This window comes from Haliotis rufescens, unplaced genomic scaffold (genome assembly GCF_023055435.1).
Source record: "Haliotis rufescens isolate VD_foot unplaced genomic scaffold, xgHalRufe1.0.p SCAF_4, whole genome shotgun sequence".
In the NCBI taxonomy this organism is placed as follows: Eukaryota; Metazoa; Mollusca; class Gastropoda; order Lepetellida; family Haliotidae; genus Haliotis; species Haliotis rufescens.
Window position 1 is genome coordinate 49,892,003 of NW_025964112.1, and position 19,335 is coordinate 49,911,337.

Consider the following 19,335-nt stretch of genomic DNA (forward strand, 5'->3'; position numbering starts at 1 on the left):
GTTAACTCACTAGCCTCGGGAAGATGGGTTAGAATAGGTCTTCAGTTACCCATGCTTGCCATAATAGGCGACTATGCTTGTCATAAGAAATGACTAACATGATCGGGTGGTCAGGCTCGCTGACTTGGTTGATGCATGTAATCGTATCCCAATTGCGTGGATCGATGCTCATGAATGATGTCAATAACTGCCGTCAAAACCTGGAATATTGCTGAGTGATACGTTAATTTTTAAACAACAAACAAAAATTCTGTTTCATGATAAGCAAAAAGGCAATGTTAGCGCCTTTAGTTCTCAGGCTTGGTTATTGTAAGACTTCGTAAATATTACTTTTTGAAAAAGGACACAAAAACAAAACATGAATCTAGACTTTTATTCTATAAGAATAATAAAGGGTACGTTTATGATGAATTGCTACGTCAGTGCATTGTGACACTCTAAACTGTGGCCCGCCTCCTTGGCGTAGTAGCTAGAGCGTAGAGCGTAATGTTAGTGGTTCGATCTCCAGCCACTTCATACCAAAAGACGTTAAAAGATGGTACAGCGGAACTCCACTCCCCAGATAATTGGAAACCTCGCATACTGGACAATATTTATGTGTGTCATGCGATTACCGTGTTAATTAATGACATGAAGAATGAGCATAATAATAACATTTTAATGAAGTGTCACGTGTGGTACACATGATGTATCGGAATGTGGACCTGAACATGTGACGTTTAAACGGAACATTTACACGAGAAGTAAAATACGAGTTCAAAGTCGCCACCGTTTGGTCATATAAATCCAATATTTAAAAAAAAAACTTTCAAAGTCACAAAGATGCAAAACGCACTCACAACCACCAAAATCCTTGTCACCACCATGAACAGTCTGGATGGCAAATTAAACTTGTTTTCACTTCAAAGAAAAACATTCGAGATTCATGACTTTCATTTCCTGCATTTCATTCCGGTAATGTGTACAGGCCACTGCACATGCTCACGGGCTACATCCGGTAAAAATCCTGGCAACAAAAATCCTGAAAATACAACATCGCATATGCTTTGAACATATTGTTTAGAGATTTAAATCATAAAAAATCATGCTAAAATCAAACCTAATAAGGTATTTAGCCTGAAAGTGCTCTTGCAATTTTGCATAGTGAACAAGAAAATAAATTAAAGAGGTAGACATTTGTAGATTTATATATAAATATGTCATGTTCTCTGAACTCTTATTCCCCAAAAGTAAGAGTGATGTCAGTTTAATGTTTATTTCAACCAAGTGGCATTATTACATCCCAGAGGCTCATACAACAAATGTCAAACCCAAGTTAACTCCCTTTCTTCAAAGCAGCCTACAGATAACGGTGCAGGTCAAATTCTCTACTTCAATCCAGGACACTGGACAATGCGGAGCTAAATCTCAGCCCCTGTGAAGAAACGTTATAGTTATAACCCATTGTTCATGTCACATTCTGAAAGTGATCCCGGGTGCCGTTTGCTTGGGTTGTTTGTGACAATGTTAGCAGGATTCAGGTTACAGGGAGTGTAGCTGGATAAGGGTGTGGTCTCAGAGAATATGAGTATGTCAGCTTTATGAATTGCCTTAATGTGCGGCTTGTGAGGTAAGCTATTTTGTTTTAGATTTTGTTTATGTCATGTTTCTTGCATGTTGAATGGTAGGATATGGTACAAAGGTTTGTTTGTAGTTTTGTAGCAGATTAATATAGTTTGACCAGGACAAGTCCCATATATTGAGATTTTTTACCAGCACATTCCATTTTGGGATTTTTGACAAACACTTCCCATATTGACACTTTCAGCATATGCTCTTCCTTTTCTGATGCTGTTGGTGAAATATATAGAGATTTGTTTTTTAATAGTGAGTGTGGTTTTATGCCACTTTTTTAGCATTATTCCAGCAATATCACAGCGAGGTACACCAGAAATGGGCTTGTACCCATTTGGGGAATCGAACCCGGGCCTTCGTCATGACGAGCGAATGTTTTAACCATTAGGCTACCTCCACCGCCCCTTGGTTTTTAATAATAAATACAAACAACATGATACAAAACAAATTGAAATTTCAAATATGTGTGTGTGTGCGTGCCTCCATCAACTCATCAGTTGTTCTCACATAATTCTAATGAATGCTGTTATTAGTCCCATATTATCTTCTGTGTGCATTTATGCATGTTCAGTTATGAGAAATATGTTATATTTGAAGTATATATTTTGTACCCGGATCCTTGGAGTGTTTTGTACATTATCTTGAATCTATGAGAATACTCCTTTAATTCAAATTTAGGTTATGTCAAAGTTCATACATTAAGCTTTAGGAAACTGGGGTTAGCTGGCTTTCTTTTGGTAGAGTTACCCAGTAACAGTATCAAGAATCAAGCATCCAGAATGTTATTGTACCGAACACCCTCGTAGGGCAGGGTATGGACTGACATTTAGTCTCTGAAATCTTATGTTACACAATACCAATATACTCGCTCTTAAAATTAAACAAATAATTTTTCTGATGCTGATTTCATGGAATAGAGCTGGCTAGATTGCTTTTGTTTGCATATATCTAGATTGTTTGTTTTCTTCATAAAATAAATATATTCCAGTCATGGTGCAGGACAAGGCAGGGTACAAACTGTCTATATTTGGGAATAAATATAATTATAGACATGAAATGTATAGAGATATTATATATTATTTTCATTCACGGCACATAAACAATTATATATATCATAAGGTGGCTGACAGCCTACACCTCATGCTTGTTGTAAGGCGTGACTAACAGGATCGGGTTGTCAGACTCGCTGACTTGGTTGATGCATGTCATTGTATCCCAATTGAGTGGATTGATGTTCAGGATGTCAATCACTGGATTGTCTGGTACAGACTCGATTATTTACAGTCCGCCGTCATATAGATGGAAAATGGCTGACTGCAGCGTTAAACAAACAAACAAAACAAAACTTAGTGTAGATACTGTATTGATGTCACAATAGTTGTTGAAAACATTTAATGTCATATCTAAACGTCGTCTACATAATAGGATCTTTTTATAAAGAGATAATTCTTCTAACATATTTTGCTTTTTCAGAACAGGGGTTCAATATACTTGCAAACAAACATTTTGTTATCATTTTAGGAGTTTAATAAATCTAGTGTTTGAAGAAGTAACTGTCTTTCGTAACTTTAATTCAGAAGGAAGTGTCTGTCATCTTCTACCTTCTTCTACCAGTGTGTGTGCATGGTGGTAACTAGACTTGTACAAGTCTCTAAGGCAATAATCATTAGTTTAAATCGTAAGGTCTAGATTATGTAAATAATAAGAACAATTGTCCCTATAAGAGACTGGAGACCTTATCGAGTCTTGCCTATTTGCAGGATAGAATTACTACACATCCATGGATTTTGTTTTCATTGCAGCCTTGGAGTAAGGCTAGGTGGTAACCAGAATTGCGGCCATTGAGTCATTGTTGTGGCACATGTAACCCGATATGTAATCGCTAGCCAGGATCACGACAACCACAGCCTGGGACATTGCATAACTTATAAATGATGTCAGCTGACATGCGTTCACAGTACAAATCAACTGATGTGCATTAGACATGCCTGAACAACATCTGTTACCTTAAACTACTGATAAAAGTTAACAATCCAGTGTTATATGAGACACTAAAATCCATTTCTGAAAAATAAATATTAAAAGAAATACTTGGTTGTATTAAATAAGGATTTCAACATATGCATTTGCCTTCTTTTAAACATTTTAAAAATTGTTTGGGCTAAAAGGCTTTGGTTCATTATATATACAAATTTACCTTCGTCATTAAAGTTATATAACCAAGGATTATTTTCATATGCTGCATTAAAAAGATTGAAATGCAAATGATCTAAAAGTTACCTTGAATTAAAAAAATTAAATTCATTTTCAATCATTTGGTAAAATACAATATTTTCAAATTCTCTCTGAAAGTTGCACAAGAAGCTTGTTTCAACATGCAAGGGTGAAATACCACATCTAAATATGGAACAAATGTGGACACAGTGCGCTGTATCTGGGATAATCCTCCATACGTCTCTATAATAAGCCAAGTGACAGTTTGGCCTATTTGGCCAGATATCCATGCCATTTATTTGCATTGTCCAGTTTAGTAACATTACAAATTTTAAGATGTCAATCTAATAAAATGTTAAATGTTCTTAATAAAGATAAGACATCCATGTTATAAAATATATCGAAATACATTTGTTGGTCATATTGATGAAACTTTACATAAATTCAAATGAACGAGGTGTTTTATGGTATTAAATGCTTTTAACCACAATGATATTAGAGTATAGTGCAAGGCATTTGAATAATATCGTAATCATAATTAAATATTTATCTCAATCTATTCGAGTTTCTTGGGTTGTTCCATTGTATGAAATAGGTAACAGACTAGGGATTAGCAGTGCCATGGACCGTGAACTTTGTTGTCTTAAGCTGTAGGGGAAATGGGATGTAGGGGTTTTGGGAGGTTAGCAGTATAGTAGTTCTAGTGAAACGTACATTGTACTATACACAACTACCATTGTTTTGGCTAGGAAAGTAACGACAGAACTGAGTTTACTCCAGTTTATCATGATGTGTATGATGCTTTCAGGGATTTATTTAGACCTGCTCGGAGGCTGATATGGCGGCCCCAGGTTAGCATGTGGCAGAGAAAATTTCAACATTGGAATTAATATTTCCCAATTCATGTTGTTATTGCTATTAATAAAAGCAACAAAACCCTTTCCATAATCATATGAAATCTCTGAAAAAGACAAGTCCTTTGTAGGATTCCGGCTATATATTGTTATTTTCTTTGATAAGATTGAGTGAGTGAGTGAATATGGTTTTACGCCGCTTTTAGCAATATTCCAGCAATATCACGGCGGGGGACACCAGAAATGGGCTTCACACATTGTACCCCATGTCGGGAATCGAACCCGGGTCTTCGGCATGACGAGCGAACGCCTTAACCACTAGGCTACCCGACCGCCCCCTTTGATAAGATGATTTGTATTCACTGATAACAGGACTAATAAACAGTAAGAGGCTTTTATGCTTAGTTTAAAAATATTTCATTACAATGTTAAAATACCACTGAAATTAAGAAGAATGAAAAATATTTGTTTGAATTTTTGAACAAACAAGTTTGTTTTGTCAAATTTGGAGTGCACTTAGTGCAAGGGCACTAAGTTAGGAATCCTAAATAATCGGGCTATTATGATTCACTTGCGGATTCAGTGAATCGAACCATTTCCTTTCATGACTTGAATTCATTATTCATGGTCACTAGAATCAAATATTTACAAAGCAAGATATGCAAAATGGAATGTATACAAGCCATGCAGTGGTCTGTTGTGTGGCTTATCTACAACTCCACCTCAGTTAAATGGCTGATTGTCAATAACGCTCATGTTGTTTAGGACCCCAAAGCTAGCGTTGTAGTGAGTGATCACTGTATTTTTCACTGACTATAATAAATAATACATCAACTGCTGACTTGTTTTATTCGTAAATAAAAATTTGTATTCGGTACCCTATATTCGTGATACGTATCCGTCTGATAGTGTATTTGTTGCAGCTCTACAAAATAAGTCCTTTCCCTGTTTATCTCGGTGACACTTGACATGCATCAGAAACCTCTGCCCCACCCACCTCTGTAATAAATGACTGGTCCCTGATACCGACACTGTTAAAACAGATTACTGATCATCCTAGTTGTGCTTCTACGGATGCATCTCCTGTGTTTTCATGATAATTCAGGTCCTGGTTTGAGTAGGAAATGTATGAATTTTGTTTTATTTGGTTTACTCAAGTGAAGAAGGAAGTGTCCAAGTGGATCCTGAGTAGGACCTGGTTGCCCACAGGATAGACTAACATTTAGTCTCTGAAATCTTACATTACACAATATCCAACTTGACTCTAAAAAATGTTTAAAAAATTCCTATGCTGATTTCATATGGAATAGAGCTAGCTAGAGCTGGCTAGACCTGCTTTTGTATGCGTTTCTAGATTATTATTTTTTTCATAAATTAAATATATTCCACAGTCATGGCGCAGGACTACCCACAGGAATACACAGACCAATGGTTAGTCATGTGTTGTTACATAATGATAATAACAATACAACTCCATCGTTACACAAGTCGCCAATGTTTGTATTTCTTTCTGACTGTACCATGTATGCTCGCAATCCTTTTGACTTTCACATGTTTGAGTAAAGATAAAGTGTCAGTCACCTTCAGTATATGCATGATCAGTTCGTTATAAACATGTATCTAAATAGTTTTTGCCAGGGCTCCAGTAAAACAGTTCCCAATCGGACATATTTGTATCCGACAGCGGTTAACTGGGTAGGTCGTGGAATAGAGGATCGGCTACCCGGGTAGTACCCGGTACATTTGGCACGTCTTGGTACAACCCTAGTGATGTACCATCATTTTACAAAGAGTGCAACTCTAGAATCAAGAATGAAGACAATTTTTATCGTACAGAACACCCTCGTAGGGCAGGGTACAAACTATCTACATATGGAATAAATATAACTATAGACATGAAAGGTAGATATACATAATGTACATTATATATGTAAATATTACATATTATTTTCATTCATAGTGTATAAACATTTATATATATATATCTGGAGGTGGCTGTCAGCGTGTACTTTAATGATGCTGATACTGTATAGATAAGACATAATAATCATAAGGTCATATCTAGATGTTGTCTATAAGAGAGGTTCTTTTAATAAACATGTCAGAGATAATTTGTGAAACATATTTTGCTCTTTCAGGACAGGGGTTCAGGATATTTGCTAAGATTTTATTATCATTTTGGCAGTTTTGTAAGTCTAGTGTTCGAAGAAGTATCTGCCTTAATTTGGACAGTACAAAAGGAAGTGTTTTTCATCTTCTATCTTTTTTAGGTTACATAATTTACATATTCTCTGGTCGACAGGCATGTTAGTGTATCGGCCTCTTTCAATCTCCAGATTATGGCAACAGAGTCTTAATTTGGTTAAAGCTAATCTGATCTTTACATTTTACAGCTGAAACATACTTCTTAAGTTCAAATTTATCTTAAATAAGTCCTAGATCATGCTAGGACCTAAGATGGCTAGATGCCTAAGTTTGTGGGAATTATCAGTGTTTACTTGGTCACTTTCAAAGAGAAATATATTTCTAAATTTTGTTTGAAGAGCTTCATAGAATTTTGAGCAAGGGGCATTTTCACTGTTGGATTTGGGAAGTAGGTGTGCGATCATATATTTGATAGAGGATGTCCAGGACATTTTTTGTGAGGCCAAGAGAATATCCTCCTAGTACGCATCGAATAAGAGCCTGTCACATTCCAAGCCTCTCAGGCGCTGGTAATATCTATACATGGACATATATATTTGTAAAGTAAGAGGGTACATTCCTAATTCACTGAGGCATCCAATATTACTCGACTTTTTTGGTACTCCTAGAATCTGCTTTGCTATTTTGATAGTGATCTCATTACAGAGTTGTTTAGACCAGGTATGATACATTTCATGCGAGGGTCTTAGAAAGCACTTTATGAAAGCATTTTTGTTTTCAACATATTGTTTTTCAAGGTTATTTATAAAGATAAGGGGATTGGAACGAAGTACATATTATTATTTTTGTCAAATCAAATACTAGTATATTCATTAGCAGGCATGCAGTTCTTTGGTATTTATTGACTTTGCCAGTCCGAACAATATCTATCCTACATGGGATTTTCTGTTGCAGTGAATCAGTAAGGTTTGTAATGACAGATGCAGATCTGTGCAGGGGATCTCGGTGTTGCACCACCGTATCATGCATTCTACAGTATGGGAGCTGAAGCGTGGAAATAGTGGACTTGTGAGGGTATTCATGTCAAATTTTTGCTTTCAAATTGTCAGCTTCATTTCTACTTCACATAAAAACATCTGGATAAGGTGGTATGGTATCGAAATATTTGGCTGAAGGAGACTCATGGAACTTCCACTGAAGCCAGATTTGCTAAATTTGCTCTGTAATGCTTCAAAATCCCACTCACTCACTCAGGAGCCTTCTCGTTCCTTGCTATAATCAGAGCTCCAGATAAGCTGCGTATCTGCGTAAAATACGCATCAGAAATGCAGAAATATGCAGTAAAACAAAATCCAAGCGTATCAAATACGCAACAAACATTACAGATACGCTACAAAAATAAAACTTGTGCGTATCATTAAAATATTGTGAAGTACCCCTGCGTATTCGATTAGCAAATCAGCAACTTATTTTGAAATTATAAACGGGCATTCCGTCAACCTTGCCAAACTCCACGATGACAGTTACATCATGATCATTTGCCATCACACTTTCTTGTGGAAGTATCGTGGTATTTTTGAGTCCCATCGAACCCACACGACACCAGTTTGCAGGGACTAGATGAATAGTGTTTTTAAATATTTAACTTAAATACCCACATGTGTAAAACTAGTGGGTAACAGAAATTTGAATACCCAGATAGAATTACTGATACCCAATGATTTTAAAATGCATGGGTAAAATACCCACAACACCAAAAGCTTATCTGGAGCTCTGCTATAATCCACATTATCATTACACTGTCCCCTCCCACACCTTTCTGTCACAAAATCGGCCAATAAAGTACAAAATACCCATCATTCATGTGTACTCGTGTATTCAACGTCTGATGCCTGGAGCCATTTTCATCTGAAGCCCTATCGGCTCATTCCTCACCACTTGAAGTCTTGCAGATCACGGACTGCGATGAGTGTGACAATTGGTATTGTGATCACTCATGATGTCTGTCGACCATGACTCCACATAACCTTTGTAAGTGTCTGTCACTCATTCCAAATTTCAGCTTATTTTCGTAGCCATTTATGCATGACTAGATAAATTTCCACTTGGTTTGGCAGTGTGGTAGTCTGACATACAGACCCTGAAACAAATATATCCAATACAGCTCATGCAAGTCTATAATGTTTGGCAAGTCTAGATAACTGCAGTATCTGGAAAGCGAAAATGAAGAAAGTCTCTGGGCTACTTTTTGTTATATTTTATAACTATAATTTAACAACTGTGTTTTCTGTTAAATATGTTCATATCCAATTTGGAAATTGTTGGCTATAGACAAGGGGTAGAATATTAGCCTCAGAGAACTGCTAGTTAAGTCCTCAAAAGAATAAGAAACATAACAGTTCAATGAGTATCCTGAGATATTTGCTTCCTGTTTAGAAATATTACAGTGTGAGATGTGTCTGCACATTCTGTAACAACGGCAAAATAAGCCCATTAGAAAATACTAGCTGTACTTGTTAATACCAATTTACCAAACAATGACAAGAGCCCCAAGCAAGTCTAGGTGGTCAGGAGCCCTGGGTAAGTCTACCTGATCAGGCTTCCACTTCATCCAGCCTATTGTTCTGTGGACAGCATTACTGAAATAACAACAGGGCTGTGACTGTGTTTGGGGATCTCCGCTCCCTGTTGTGTGTTACACCTGTAACGAGCCACACAGGTGGGACTGGACTGTGAGAGGAGCAGGATGAATTTATATCAAGACAACAGATATTGCTGATGTAAATGGATGTCAGTTGTCATGGAAACATTGCATGTCCTGAATATCATAGGGTATCACGGCCTTATTTCTTCACCATGTTGGACCAAGAGTGAATGCTTGAATGGACTTGGATCAACGTAAACAATGAGGACTTTTCATAGGGGAATATTTTGTGTGTTTTTCACTGGGAGTCTGTGAATGCCAAGGAAACAGAGCAGAGAAATCTAATTTGAGTGAAATCGAAAATAGGTATGTATTTGATTGCTAATAATACCATGGAAATGAGAAGGGACAAGTCTGTCCTAAGATTTCAGCACAGGACTCACTCAAACGTTGTGATTTCCACTACCATGGATGTGTAGTCTGAAAACTGTAGCTGGAGCTATTACTGGCAATCCAACATTATTGATTACTGGCATATATGTTCCTTTGCAGCTTTGCAGCCACCTCGTGAAGCCTAACAATGCCCTCTAATTACTGTACATTGGGAGCTAACTACATCAATGGTTGAGCATCTGTGTGTTTATCATTCTATGATTCTCTACAACAGAATAGCAGTTTTATGTACAGAATGTCCTTATAGGACAGGGTACAAGCATTGTACATGTATATATTTATATGGGTTTATGTATATTTTACATTAAATATATGTATATACATGTATATGTAAATATTTAGAGGTTATTATGCATGCATGTGTATCATACTGATTTTACGAAACAAGTGTAATAATAATAATAATAAGGCTGTTTATATAGCACAAAATCCACATCAATGGGGAACATGCTCACTGCACAAATTCAGCACATATACACATATACAAAGGAGTAGGGACAATAAGATAGTCGAGTCATAATTCTTGTATATGCAATGCGACAGCGAGAGTAATACATGAATCCTTACACAACTTTCGTAGAAACAGTATGACACACATGTGAATGTAATAATTTCCTTATTACCCACGTTTTCTTAATCCTTTCAGCTCCCCTTTAAAAAATGAACTGATCACAACCGCCATGTCAGAAAAACACAATTGTAGAATAACGTCAATAGATTTCAGCCATGACATCATTTCTTGTGTGATATCATTCTGACCTAACATCACAATATGATTCGAATGATGTCAAAATGGAAGATGTAAACAATACATTGGTCTGTGTATATAAATGTTACATGTAACATATATATATATATTTAAATGTGTTGATATATATTTTATATATATCTATGTGTGTAATGTTTATTTTTAACGTCCACATGGGACAAGGTATAAGCAAGGATAGTAAATCAACCAATTTGAAGATCTTGTTAAATGTAGTCCATTGCAAACATAATGACAAAAGTACATGGTTAATGCTATCATGTTTTACATGGCATATATGGGATTTTCATCTTTACCCTGTCCATTTGATAACAAAAGTTCACACCACCACTCCCTGTTAACAGGTGGGGCGGTCGGGTAGCCTAGTGGTTAAAGCGTTCGCTCGTCACGCCGAAAACCCGGGTTCGATTCCCGACATGGGTACAATGTGTGAAGCCCATTTCTGGTGTCCCCCGCCGTGATATTGCTGGAATATTGCTAAAAGCGGCGTAAAACCATACTCACTCCCTGTTAACAGGCCTTTATTGACCATGGCTGACATTTATCACCAGGGATTCAACCACCTGCACGTGGCTTGTCCCAGGCCACTGGATTCCAAGAAATGTGAACAAGAAATAACTTGCCCCCTGCAGCGCTCATAAAAAGGAAATTAAATGAAAATTTTGGTGCTTTATTGCCATTTGAAATACATAAACAAGGTCTGAACATTTATTGAGCCTGCGTGGCCATTTGGGGTGAGTGAGTTAAAATTTAAAGTCACATGGGCAGTGTTTCAGACATCCAGTGAGTAGAACCGAACTTGTACATTAATTATAACTACATTTAGATTATAGAAAAACCTGTTCACAATGGACTGTTAAATAACAGATCTGTATTTAAAACTTGTATGTAACCCTAAAAAGATATGACTATACATAATAAAACATTAGAATAAGAAATGATTTCAGAAATCATATGGACTTGATTATTGTACTATATGGTCTACAAGGGTATTGTGTCCTCTTTTGTTGTCAATAGTGAGTGAGTGAGTTGGGTTTAACGCCGCTTTTAACAGTATTCCAGTGATGCAGGCCATTTACCACTTCGATGAAACCCACGAGCACGGGTATGGTGCTGACAAACCTAGAAACATAATCAGGGCGAACCGGGAATCAAACCCACAATCATAGGTTTCTGGCGTGCCCAAGGGACGCAACTCTGCACAGCGAATTGCGGCGCCTTATACGACTGGGCCACCCGTGCCCCCTGTTGATAGAGGTGTTCGAAAAGGTCCATATACTAATATAGCAACAGTATGGTGTAGTTATAATTTTTGGGGAGAACACAAAATTTCATGATCATATTTTTATATATGATCTGTAAATATTTGCTCATCATAAACTAGCATGAGCTGTCCGTGGATAATTATAGAATGTCAGTCCTGACACCTAATGCTAATTGCCAAGTCTGTAGACAAGCGTTCAAATTGTTAATATTTGCTGAAGGTTGTGTAAACTAACACTTAGTCTCTGAAAATATATAATTTTGATTAAGACTACATATGATTGAGGAGGATCCCCAACGAGATGGTAGATTCTGATATTTTACAGTGTAAACCCTCAAGTGTCATTTCGTTTTCTAGCAGATGATACGGTAACAGACCCTGAAGCATGACTTGCGTTAAGGCTGTAGCATTACAGTAAGGGCTGAGCGAAAGAGGAAATAATATGGTTCAGGGACTGTAAGACAGACTAATTGTGGTGTCTCAACGGTTGTTATCATCTCTGTATGTCTGCACATTCCATGTATACAACTGACAAATCCGGTACCTGGATGTCATAATGAGTTATGTTATGATGATAGACAAGACCCGTGAAGATCCGGGTTAGAATAGGTCTTCTGCAACCCATGCTTGACGTAGAAGGCGAATGACTTTGCTCGTCGTAAGAGGAGACTAACAGGATCAGGTGGTCAGGCTCGCTGACTTGGTTGATGCATGTCATTGTATTCCAACTGCTTGGATTGGTGCCCATGATCAATCACTGGATTGTCTAGTCCAGACTTGTTTATTAACAGAATGCCATCGTATAACTGGAATATTGCTGTGTGGAGCATTAAACAAAAAACAAACAAACACATGATATACGACAGTTAAACTTTATTCCCAATATATTGCTAGGTGTTTTGGGGCAAGCGTGTCGCAGTTTTCTAAAACGCTGCATCCACTGTACAGAGGTGGTTCACATAGGCTTGCCACAGACTATAATCATGTGTTCGAATCCCAGAATCGCCCTGATTATGTTACAAGTTTGTCAGCACCAAACCCATGCTCATGGGTTTCCCCAAAGAGGCAAACGCCTAAGACCAGTTTCTACCCTTGCCGAACTAGGCTGGTATTATCAAGTAAGATTTTGGCTGGAGTCTATGCATAGTCCAATCAAAATCGTGCAATGAAATCGAAATCCGGTTCGTAAACTGTCATGCAGATTTCAATCCATTGCAGGATTTGCAAAGCATGTGCACCGCCAACTCGGTGACAACAGATATTTTCCAAATCAGTTCATGTTTTTAATCAAGGAGCTCACGTGATTTGATGCACTCTGCGATTTAAGATCTGTTTTATCACAATATACATCTTGATTATCACTCAGCTCATCTTGACTGGGCGCCACCAGTTTGTTTGAGGCAAATGGGGTGGAATCTGATGTGTCCATAAGAGAGGTGTAGAAGGGACATAACTCGTAATAGCCACTGGTTGCACTACGCTCGAGCCCAGTAATTCCAGCCTAGTTCGGCAAGGGTCGAAACCTTGACTTTTAAAGTCAGTTAACTTTCTTGCCTCGGGAAGATGATGTGGTGCATGTTGGAGCTTCCTGGTAGCGTTATAATCTCGTCCTGCATGTTACATGATTTCGGAGCTACTTCCCTCCTTCCTCTCTTTGCTGAGCTGTTAAATGCTATTCTCTTGACTTCCGTCACATACAATAGCAGATTGTAATGCAGGGGGTGAGGATTCACCAAAGGTCCTGTGAGTTGTCAGACTGTGTTCCCATATTACCAGTAATGATATGTATGTTTTGTTTGTTGCTTAACGCCGCACTCAGCAATAGTCCAGCTATATGACGGCGGTCTGTAAATAATCAAGTCTGGACCAGACATTCCGGTGATTGACATCATGTGCATCGATCCGTGCAATTGGGATACGATGACATGCATCAACCAAGTCAGAGGGCCTGACCACCTGATCTCGTTAGTCACCTCTTACTACCCGGGTTCGATTCCCGACATGGGTACAATGTGTGAAGCCCATTTCTGGTGTCCCCCGCCGTGATATTGCTGGAATATTGCTAAAAAGCGGCGAAAAACCACTCACTCACTCTAAGGATGGCTGAGGGTCATATTAAAACCAATTACATGGGTTTGTCTTTGCTCAGATTCCCAATTGAACCTGTATTTTATTAGTTGGTTTCAAAATGTTGAGGCTAAAGTTAAACGTAGTTGGTCAGGGGATGGGGAAATTTAGAATGTTTTTCAACTTCCAGATTTGTACTTATACTAATGAATGTAAACCAACTTGTGGGTTAAGCCCATCACAGATGCACGATTGGGAAACAATGCCGATAGATGATTGATTTTTTAATACATATTCTTCACCCTTGCTTTTTTGTTCATAACAACGTTGATAGAATCTTGTGTGTTCTTGTCTTTCAACTAATTGTATTTCAACATGTTTTGCTGTCCTTCTGAGCGAATTTTTTTTATCTGTTTCTTTTTCCGCAAGCTGTTGAATTTCACGCGATAGATTTCTAATGCTTAAAATGCAGATGGTATACTTGTAATTGGTGTTATAGGTTTTTCATAAACTGAGTACTAACCAACTGTTTCCGCAGTTTATCGGAGTGTCATTGTGATAACTGTTTGTGATGCGGTACAGCATATCAGGTAACTGATGATTTTATTTTCTGGTTCGTTGGTTGTTTATTGTTTAACGCCGCACTCAGCAATATTCCAGACGGCGGTCTGTAAATAAACGAGTCTGGACCATCTGGATGAGCATGGATCCACGCAATTGGGACAGGATGACATGTATCAACCAAGTTAGCGAGCCTGACCACCCGATCCCGTTAGTCGCCTCTTATGACAAGCATAGACGCCTTTTATGGCAAGCATGGGTTGCTGAAGACCTATTCTACCCCGGATGTTCACGGGTCTTTTATTTTCTGATTATGGGACATGATGTTCCATTTATTGTTTAGTATTGGCAGGTTTTAGGAAGTTTAACCTTGAGTCGACGGGGACAGATCCCATATCATTCACTGGAATTAGTCCCGACCATGGACTGCATGTAAAATGATTTGTTAGTGTACAGTTAACAGAAGGATATGCTCACCTTTTCGTAAACACCTTGTATCTTCAGTATTTAATAGTGATTCACAACAGATTCTCTGCTTTTAACAGAGATTTCTTATGAATATGGAAAAGGGTTTTGTCACTTTTATTTTATCTGTATTTTCATTAGGACAAAAAACAATAATCTCCAAACAGCAACCCTGAAGCATCTTTAAGTTAGCTGCAGTTGCACAAAGTTACAAAAATTTGCAGAGCTCCACGTAAACTGTAGATAAAGTCAATCTCATTAAAATTAGATATGAGTTCTCGCGACCAATAAACAAAGATCTGAAGACTTCCCATTTAAGGTCACGGTCACTGAGAGTGTCCCTGACCAGATCAGGAAAGTGACAGATGGAATGTGTTTTCTAATAATGCAACCTCGAAATATTTAACACAGGGTATTCCGAACGACAGTTATAGGCTTTACGACTGAATCCATACAATCTAGGCAATCTATTAGCCATCCCGGTATCTTCAGTTTTCAAATATTTAGTCAAGAATTTGTAAAAATATGTTTCAAAGCGAAGTCACCAGTTTGAAACTAGTACCGTAAAGCACAAGAAATCTGCCTCCTGATTGGCTAATGTTGACTTCTTGTCAGTCATTCCATTGGTCAGTCAAAGTTCACAAAAGGTCGGTCTGACATGACCTATAATGGAATGTACTCGGATCTTAGTGAGTAGTGATCTCAGCAGTAGTGAGTCCTGAGATCTGATTTTAAAGAGATTGTAGATCAGCTGCAAACAGGCATAAAATAGGCGAACAAAATCGCCATTACCCTCTCAGTTTTGAGTTTGTTGCATACAGATGCTCATTAATAATGTCAGCAACCCAACTGTACAAGAACGCTGTGGGTGATGTAACGTTTTCAGCTTGCATACCTGTATTTGCTGATGATGGTTCTCATTAATGACTATAAAATTACGTTAATGACTTCACATGCTGTGACTTTGGTACATATGAACAGGACCAGCCTAAAAACTCAGTACTTGGTGACATAAGTTTTACAATAGTTTGTGGACTCATCTTGTAAAAACAATTTCTAAGGCTTGCAATAACTCTACCACAAGGTTGGAAGTTAGTCACTTGGTTCTGGTTCAGCGGTTACATCAGTTATGTTGCTAGCTATACTGTATGCTTGAGGGCGCAACCATTGTCGCTATCTGTTATGTAGCAGGTGAATTACACAGTCTGTAATCAGTCAATAATACCTGTAGTCTGTCAATATAACCTGCAGCAACAAAATTCGTCTAACAGCCCAGACCCATCATATTTGCTTGTTCCAATACTTGTTATACTTAAACTGGTATTTCGTGAAGGATTAAAATGTTATAAAATTTAAAATTGAAATTTTATAAATCTTTTGATCAAGTTTTCGTCTGATATATGAAAAGTAAGTTCAGTGTAAGAATGGTATTCTCTGTTGAATGCTGGCATCTAAGTTTAACATCAAGCATTTAAAATAGTAATAAACATGAAAAAAGTGTGTTTTATAGTCAGGAATGTATTCTAGATGTAGTATACCGTACCCTCCTCTAATAAGCGCCCGCGGCGATATTCGCTAATAAATTGGCCAGTGAACAATCCTAATTAGCACCCCTTCCGATTGATCAATGTACACAAGACTTATATATTCGCTTAAAATACGCACTCATCACTTAATTATGGGCAATTAAATTCTGGAAAAATCTATCTGTCGTACATAAACATTTGAGGCTGTCAGCATAAACCACGAAATTTACCTTTTAACTCTGTTTTTTCCCACTGAAATAATATTCTAATAAGAGCCCCCTATTTCTAATTTTGAGAGTGCCCTGGGCGCTTTTTACGTCGAATATGGTATCCTAAATTGAGCCCCATTTTCAATTGTATCGATATCCCTTTTTTGACATGGTTTTCTGTAACGTGTGGGGCTGTTGTGATAGTCAATCTTTGGTCATTCTTGACCTGATTCTAATTATAAAGAACAATCAAACAGGCTGTTGTTGTATGACTTGTGTCCTTTTGTCACACTTCTATCAACTTATTCATGACAATATCTGGAAATCTGTCATTGTTTCCAGCCATGAAGGGGCGGTCGGGTAGCCTAGTGGTTAAAGCGTTCGCTCGTCACGCCGAAGACCCGGGTTCGATTCCCGACATGGGTACAATGTGTGAAGCCCATTTGTGGTGTCCCCCGCCGTGATATTGCTGGAATATTGCTAAAAGCGGCGTAAAACCATACTCACTCACTCACTCACTCCAGCCATGAAGCTAAACGTTAGGTGGTCTAAAACGTGTATTTATATTGTTAAGTTTTCACATTGTAGATCATGGTAGATTTGATATGTTGTAAATTTTTTAATCCAACCAACAAACTTTATGAGAATGAGTTCTATGTAGACAGTATGACAGGTACAGTAAACTACGGTTATAACGAACTCAAAGGGACCACTAATTTTAATCTGTTATAACCGTAGTTCATTATAAGCATTTCGCATTTTCTAGTCATCACATTTTCTAGACAGAATATATCTTCAAAGGCTATAGCCTTATCACAGTTTTGCTATTTTTAATTAGGGGTGTAAATTGAGGACATGGTGTACATAATGCAGTTAATCACTTGCCATCAATTGTTTATTACCTACTTGAACAGCCAAGCGTTGCAACAGATGTTTTGATAGGCTGATTGGAGACATGTGAGCAGCTCAAAAATTAACAGTCCGTTTTAAACATTGTCGTTGACAGAGTACACCTCGGACCACAAAGTAAGTTCGCTTTATCCGTTATTTCATTGTAAGCGTGGTCATTATATATCATTTTATATAAGATACATAGTAAATGGTGAGTTTTATAAATCTGCACATGTATTGACATGACTTGGACGGGAAGGTGAGAGCCAGAATATTGTTTGATCAGAAGTGTTTGTTGTGTGACTGCAGTAGTCTGCCTTTGATACAGATATGTCGATAGACTGACTAGCATAATGCATGATATATCAGATTTATTCTCTATAAACATCAAGCACATATTTAATTCACTCTGTTAAGTTTGAGGAGAAAAAGATTTTCTGTTTATTCACTGGATCCTGTAAGTATAAATCTGTTTGAACATGTTTTCGCTTCAGGTTAAGAAGACCTGTGTACTACACTCATTTATTGTGATGGTCATGAGTGAGTGAGTGAGTATGGTTTTACGCCGCTTTTAGCAATATTCCAGCAATATCACGGCGGGGGACACCAGAAATGGGCTTCACACATTGTGCCCATGTCGGGAATCGAACCCGGGTCTTCGGCGTGACGAGCGAACGCTTTAACCACAAGGCTACCCGACCGCCCCGTGATTGTCATGAATGTCCAACACTCATTTATTGTGATGGTCATGAATGTCCTTTTCAGTGGGGTGTGAATACAAACAAGCTGAAGTAGAAGTGCTTACTTGAAGTCGACAATCCAGCTTGCAGGTCATTGTATAGTCCTGCACCATGACCGTGGAATATATTTATTTTATGAAAAAACATAATCTAGAAATGCATCCAAAAGCAAGTCTAGCCAGCTCAAGCTAGCTCTATTCCACAATCAGCATAGGGAATTTTTTTTTTTTTTAGAGTCAAGAAGGATATTGTGTAATATAAGATTTCAGAGACTAGATGTTAGTCTAGTCATTGTACCTAGCTTGCACTACATCCTTAGTGAGTTGCTATTACAAGCTGGTAAATATCTACATCCTGCCCACATGCGGAGCAATCTCTGTCTACGAAGGTTTATCTTACATCGTAATCTCCTATATTAGGTTTAGTGACTTGAAACTTTAGCTAGTAAATCACGATGTTGGTGCTCTTACCATCGTCTGTCTCCTAGACCCTAGAGAATGAAATAAGAAATGACTCCAGCTAAAGTCAAGGTTCATACAGGCTTGAAAAGGACTTGATTCATAGTTTAAAGTCCCTCTTGAAAAGCCTTGATGTTTTTGTGTCTCTTGAAAAGCCTTGATGTTTTTGTGTCTATCTTGAAAAGGTCTTTGAAAGGCATTTAGAAAAGACTTGAAAATTCACAAAAATAGTTTGAAAAGATTTGAATTTGTACAAAATGACATATACTGTTTGAGTGTGATTTGTCACAGTGATAGATTTGTGTGCCAAAGAACATGAAGCATTCATGACAGTCTTATTTTATTTTTAGGTTGTGAAAATAGATCTTGTTGGAATATTTGGGGTGTTCATAGTAGCTTCATACTGTTGACAGCCTTTAAAATCCTGAAAAAGGCTTTGAATTTAAGTGTTTCATATCTGAAAG

The 19,335-nt window shown here is 37.7% G+C and overlaps 1 protein-coding gene across 3 annotated transcripts in view; it reads left to right on the forward strand.

Annotated features, from left to right (window-relative positions):
* LOC124151410 (beta-1,3-galactosyltransferase 1-like) overlaps window positions 1-19,335 on the forward strand; it is an 86,809-nt gene that overhangs the window by 54,229 nt on the left and 13,245 nt on the right. Inside the window, exon 1 of one of the 3 annotated variants that reach the window (XM_046523892.2) lies at window positions 1,328-1,609. The exons of 1 other annotated variant lie outside the window; for it this stretch is intronic. In XM_046523892.2, the coding sequence (XP_046379848.2) occupies window positions 1,581-1,609 (29 nt within the window). In that variant the 5' untranslated portion in view covers window positions 1,328-1,580. Of the gene's footprint in view, window positions 1-1,327; window positions 1,610-9,488; window positions 9,838-19,335 lie in introns of those variants that run through there. One more of the 3 variants, XM_046523898.2, reaches the window with a different exon arrangement.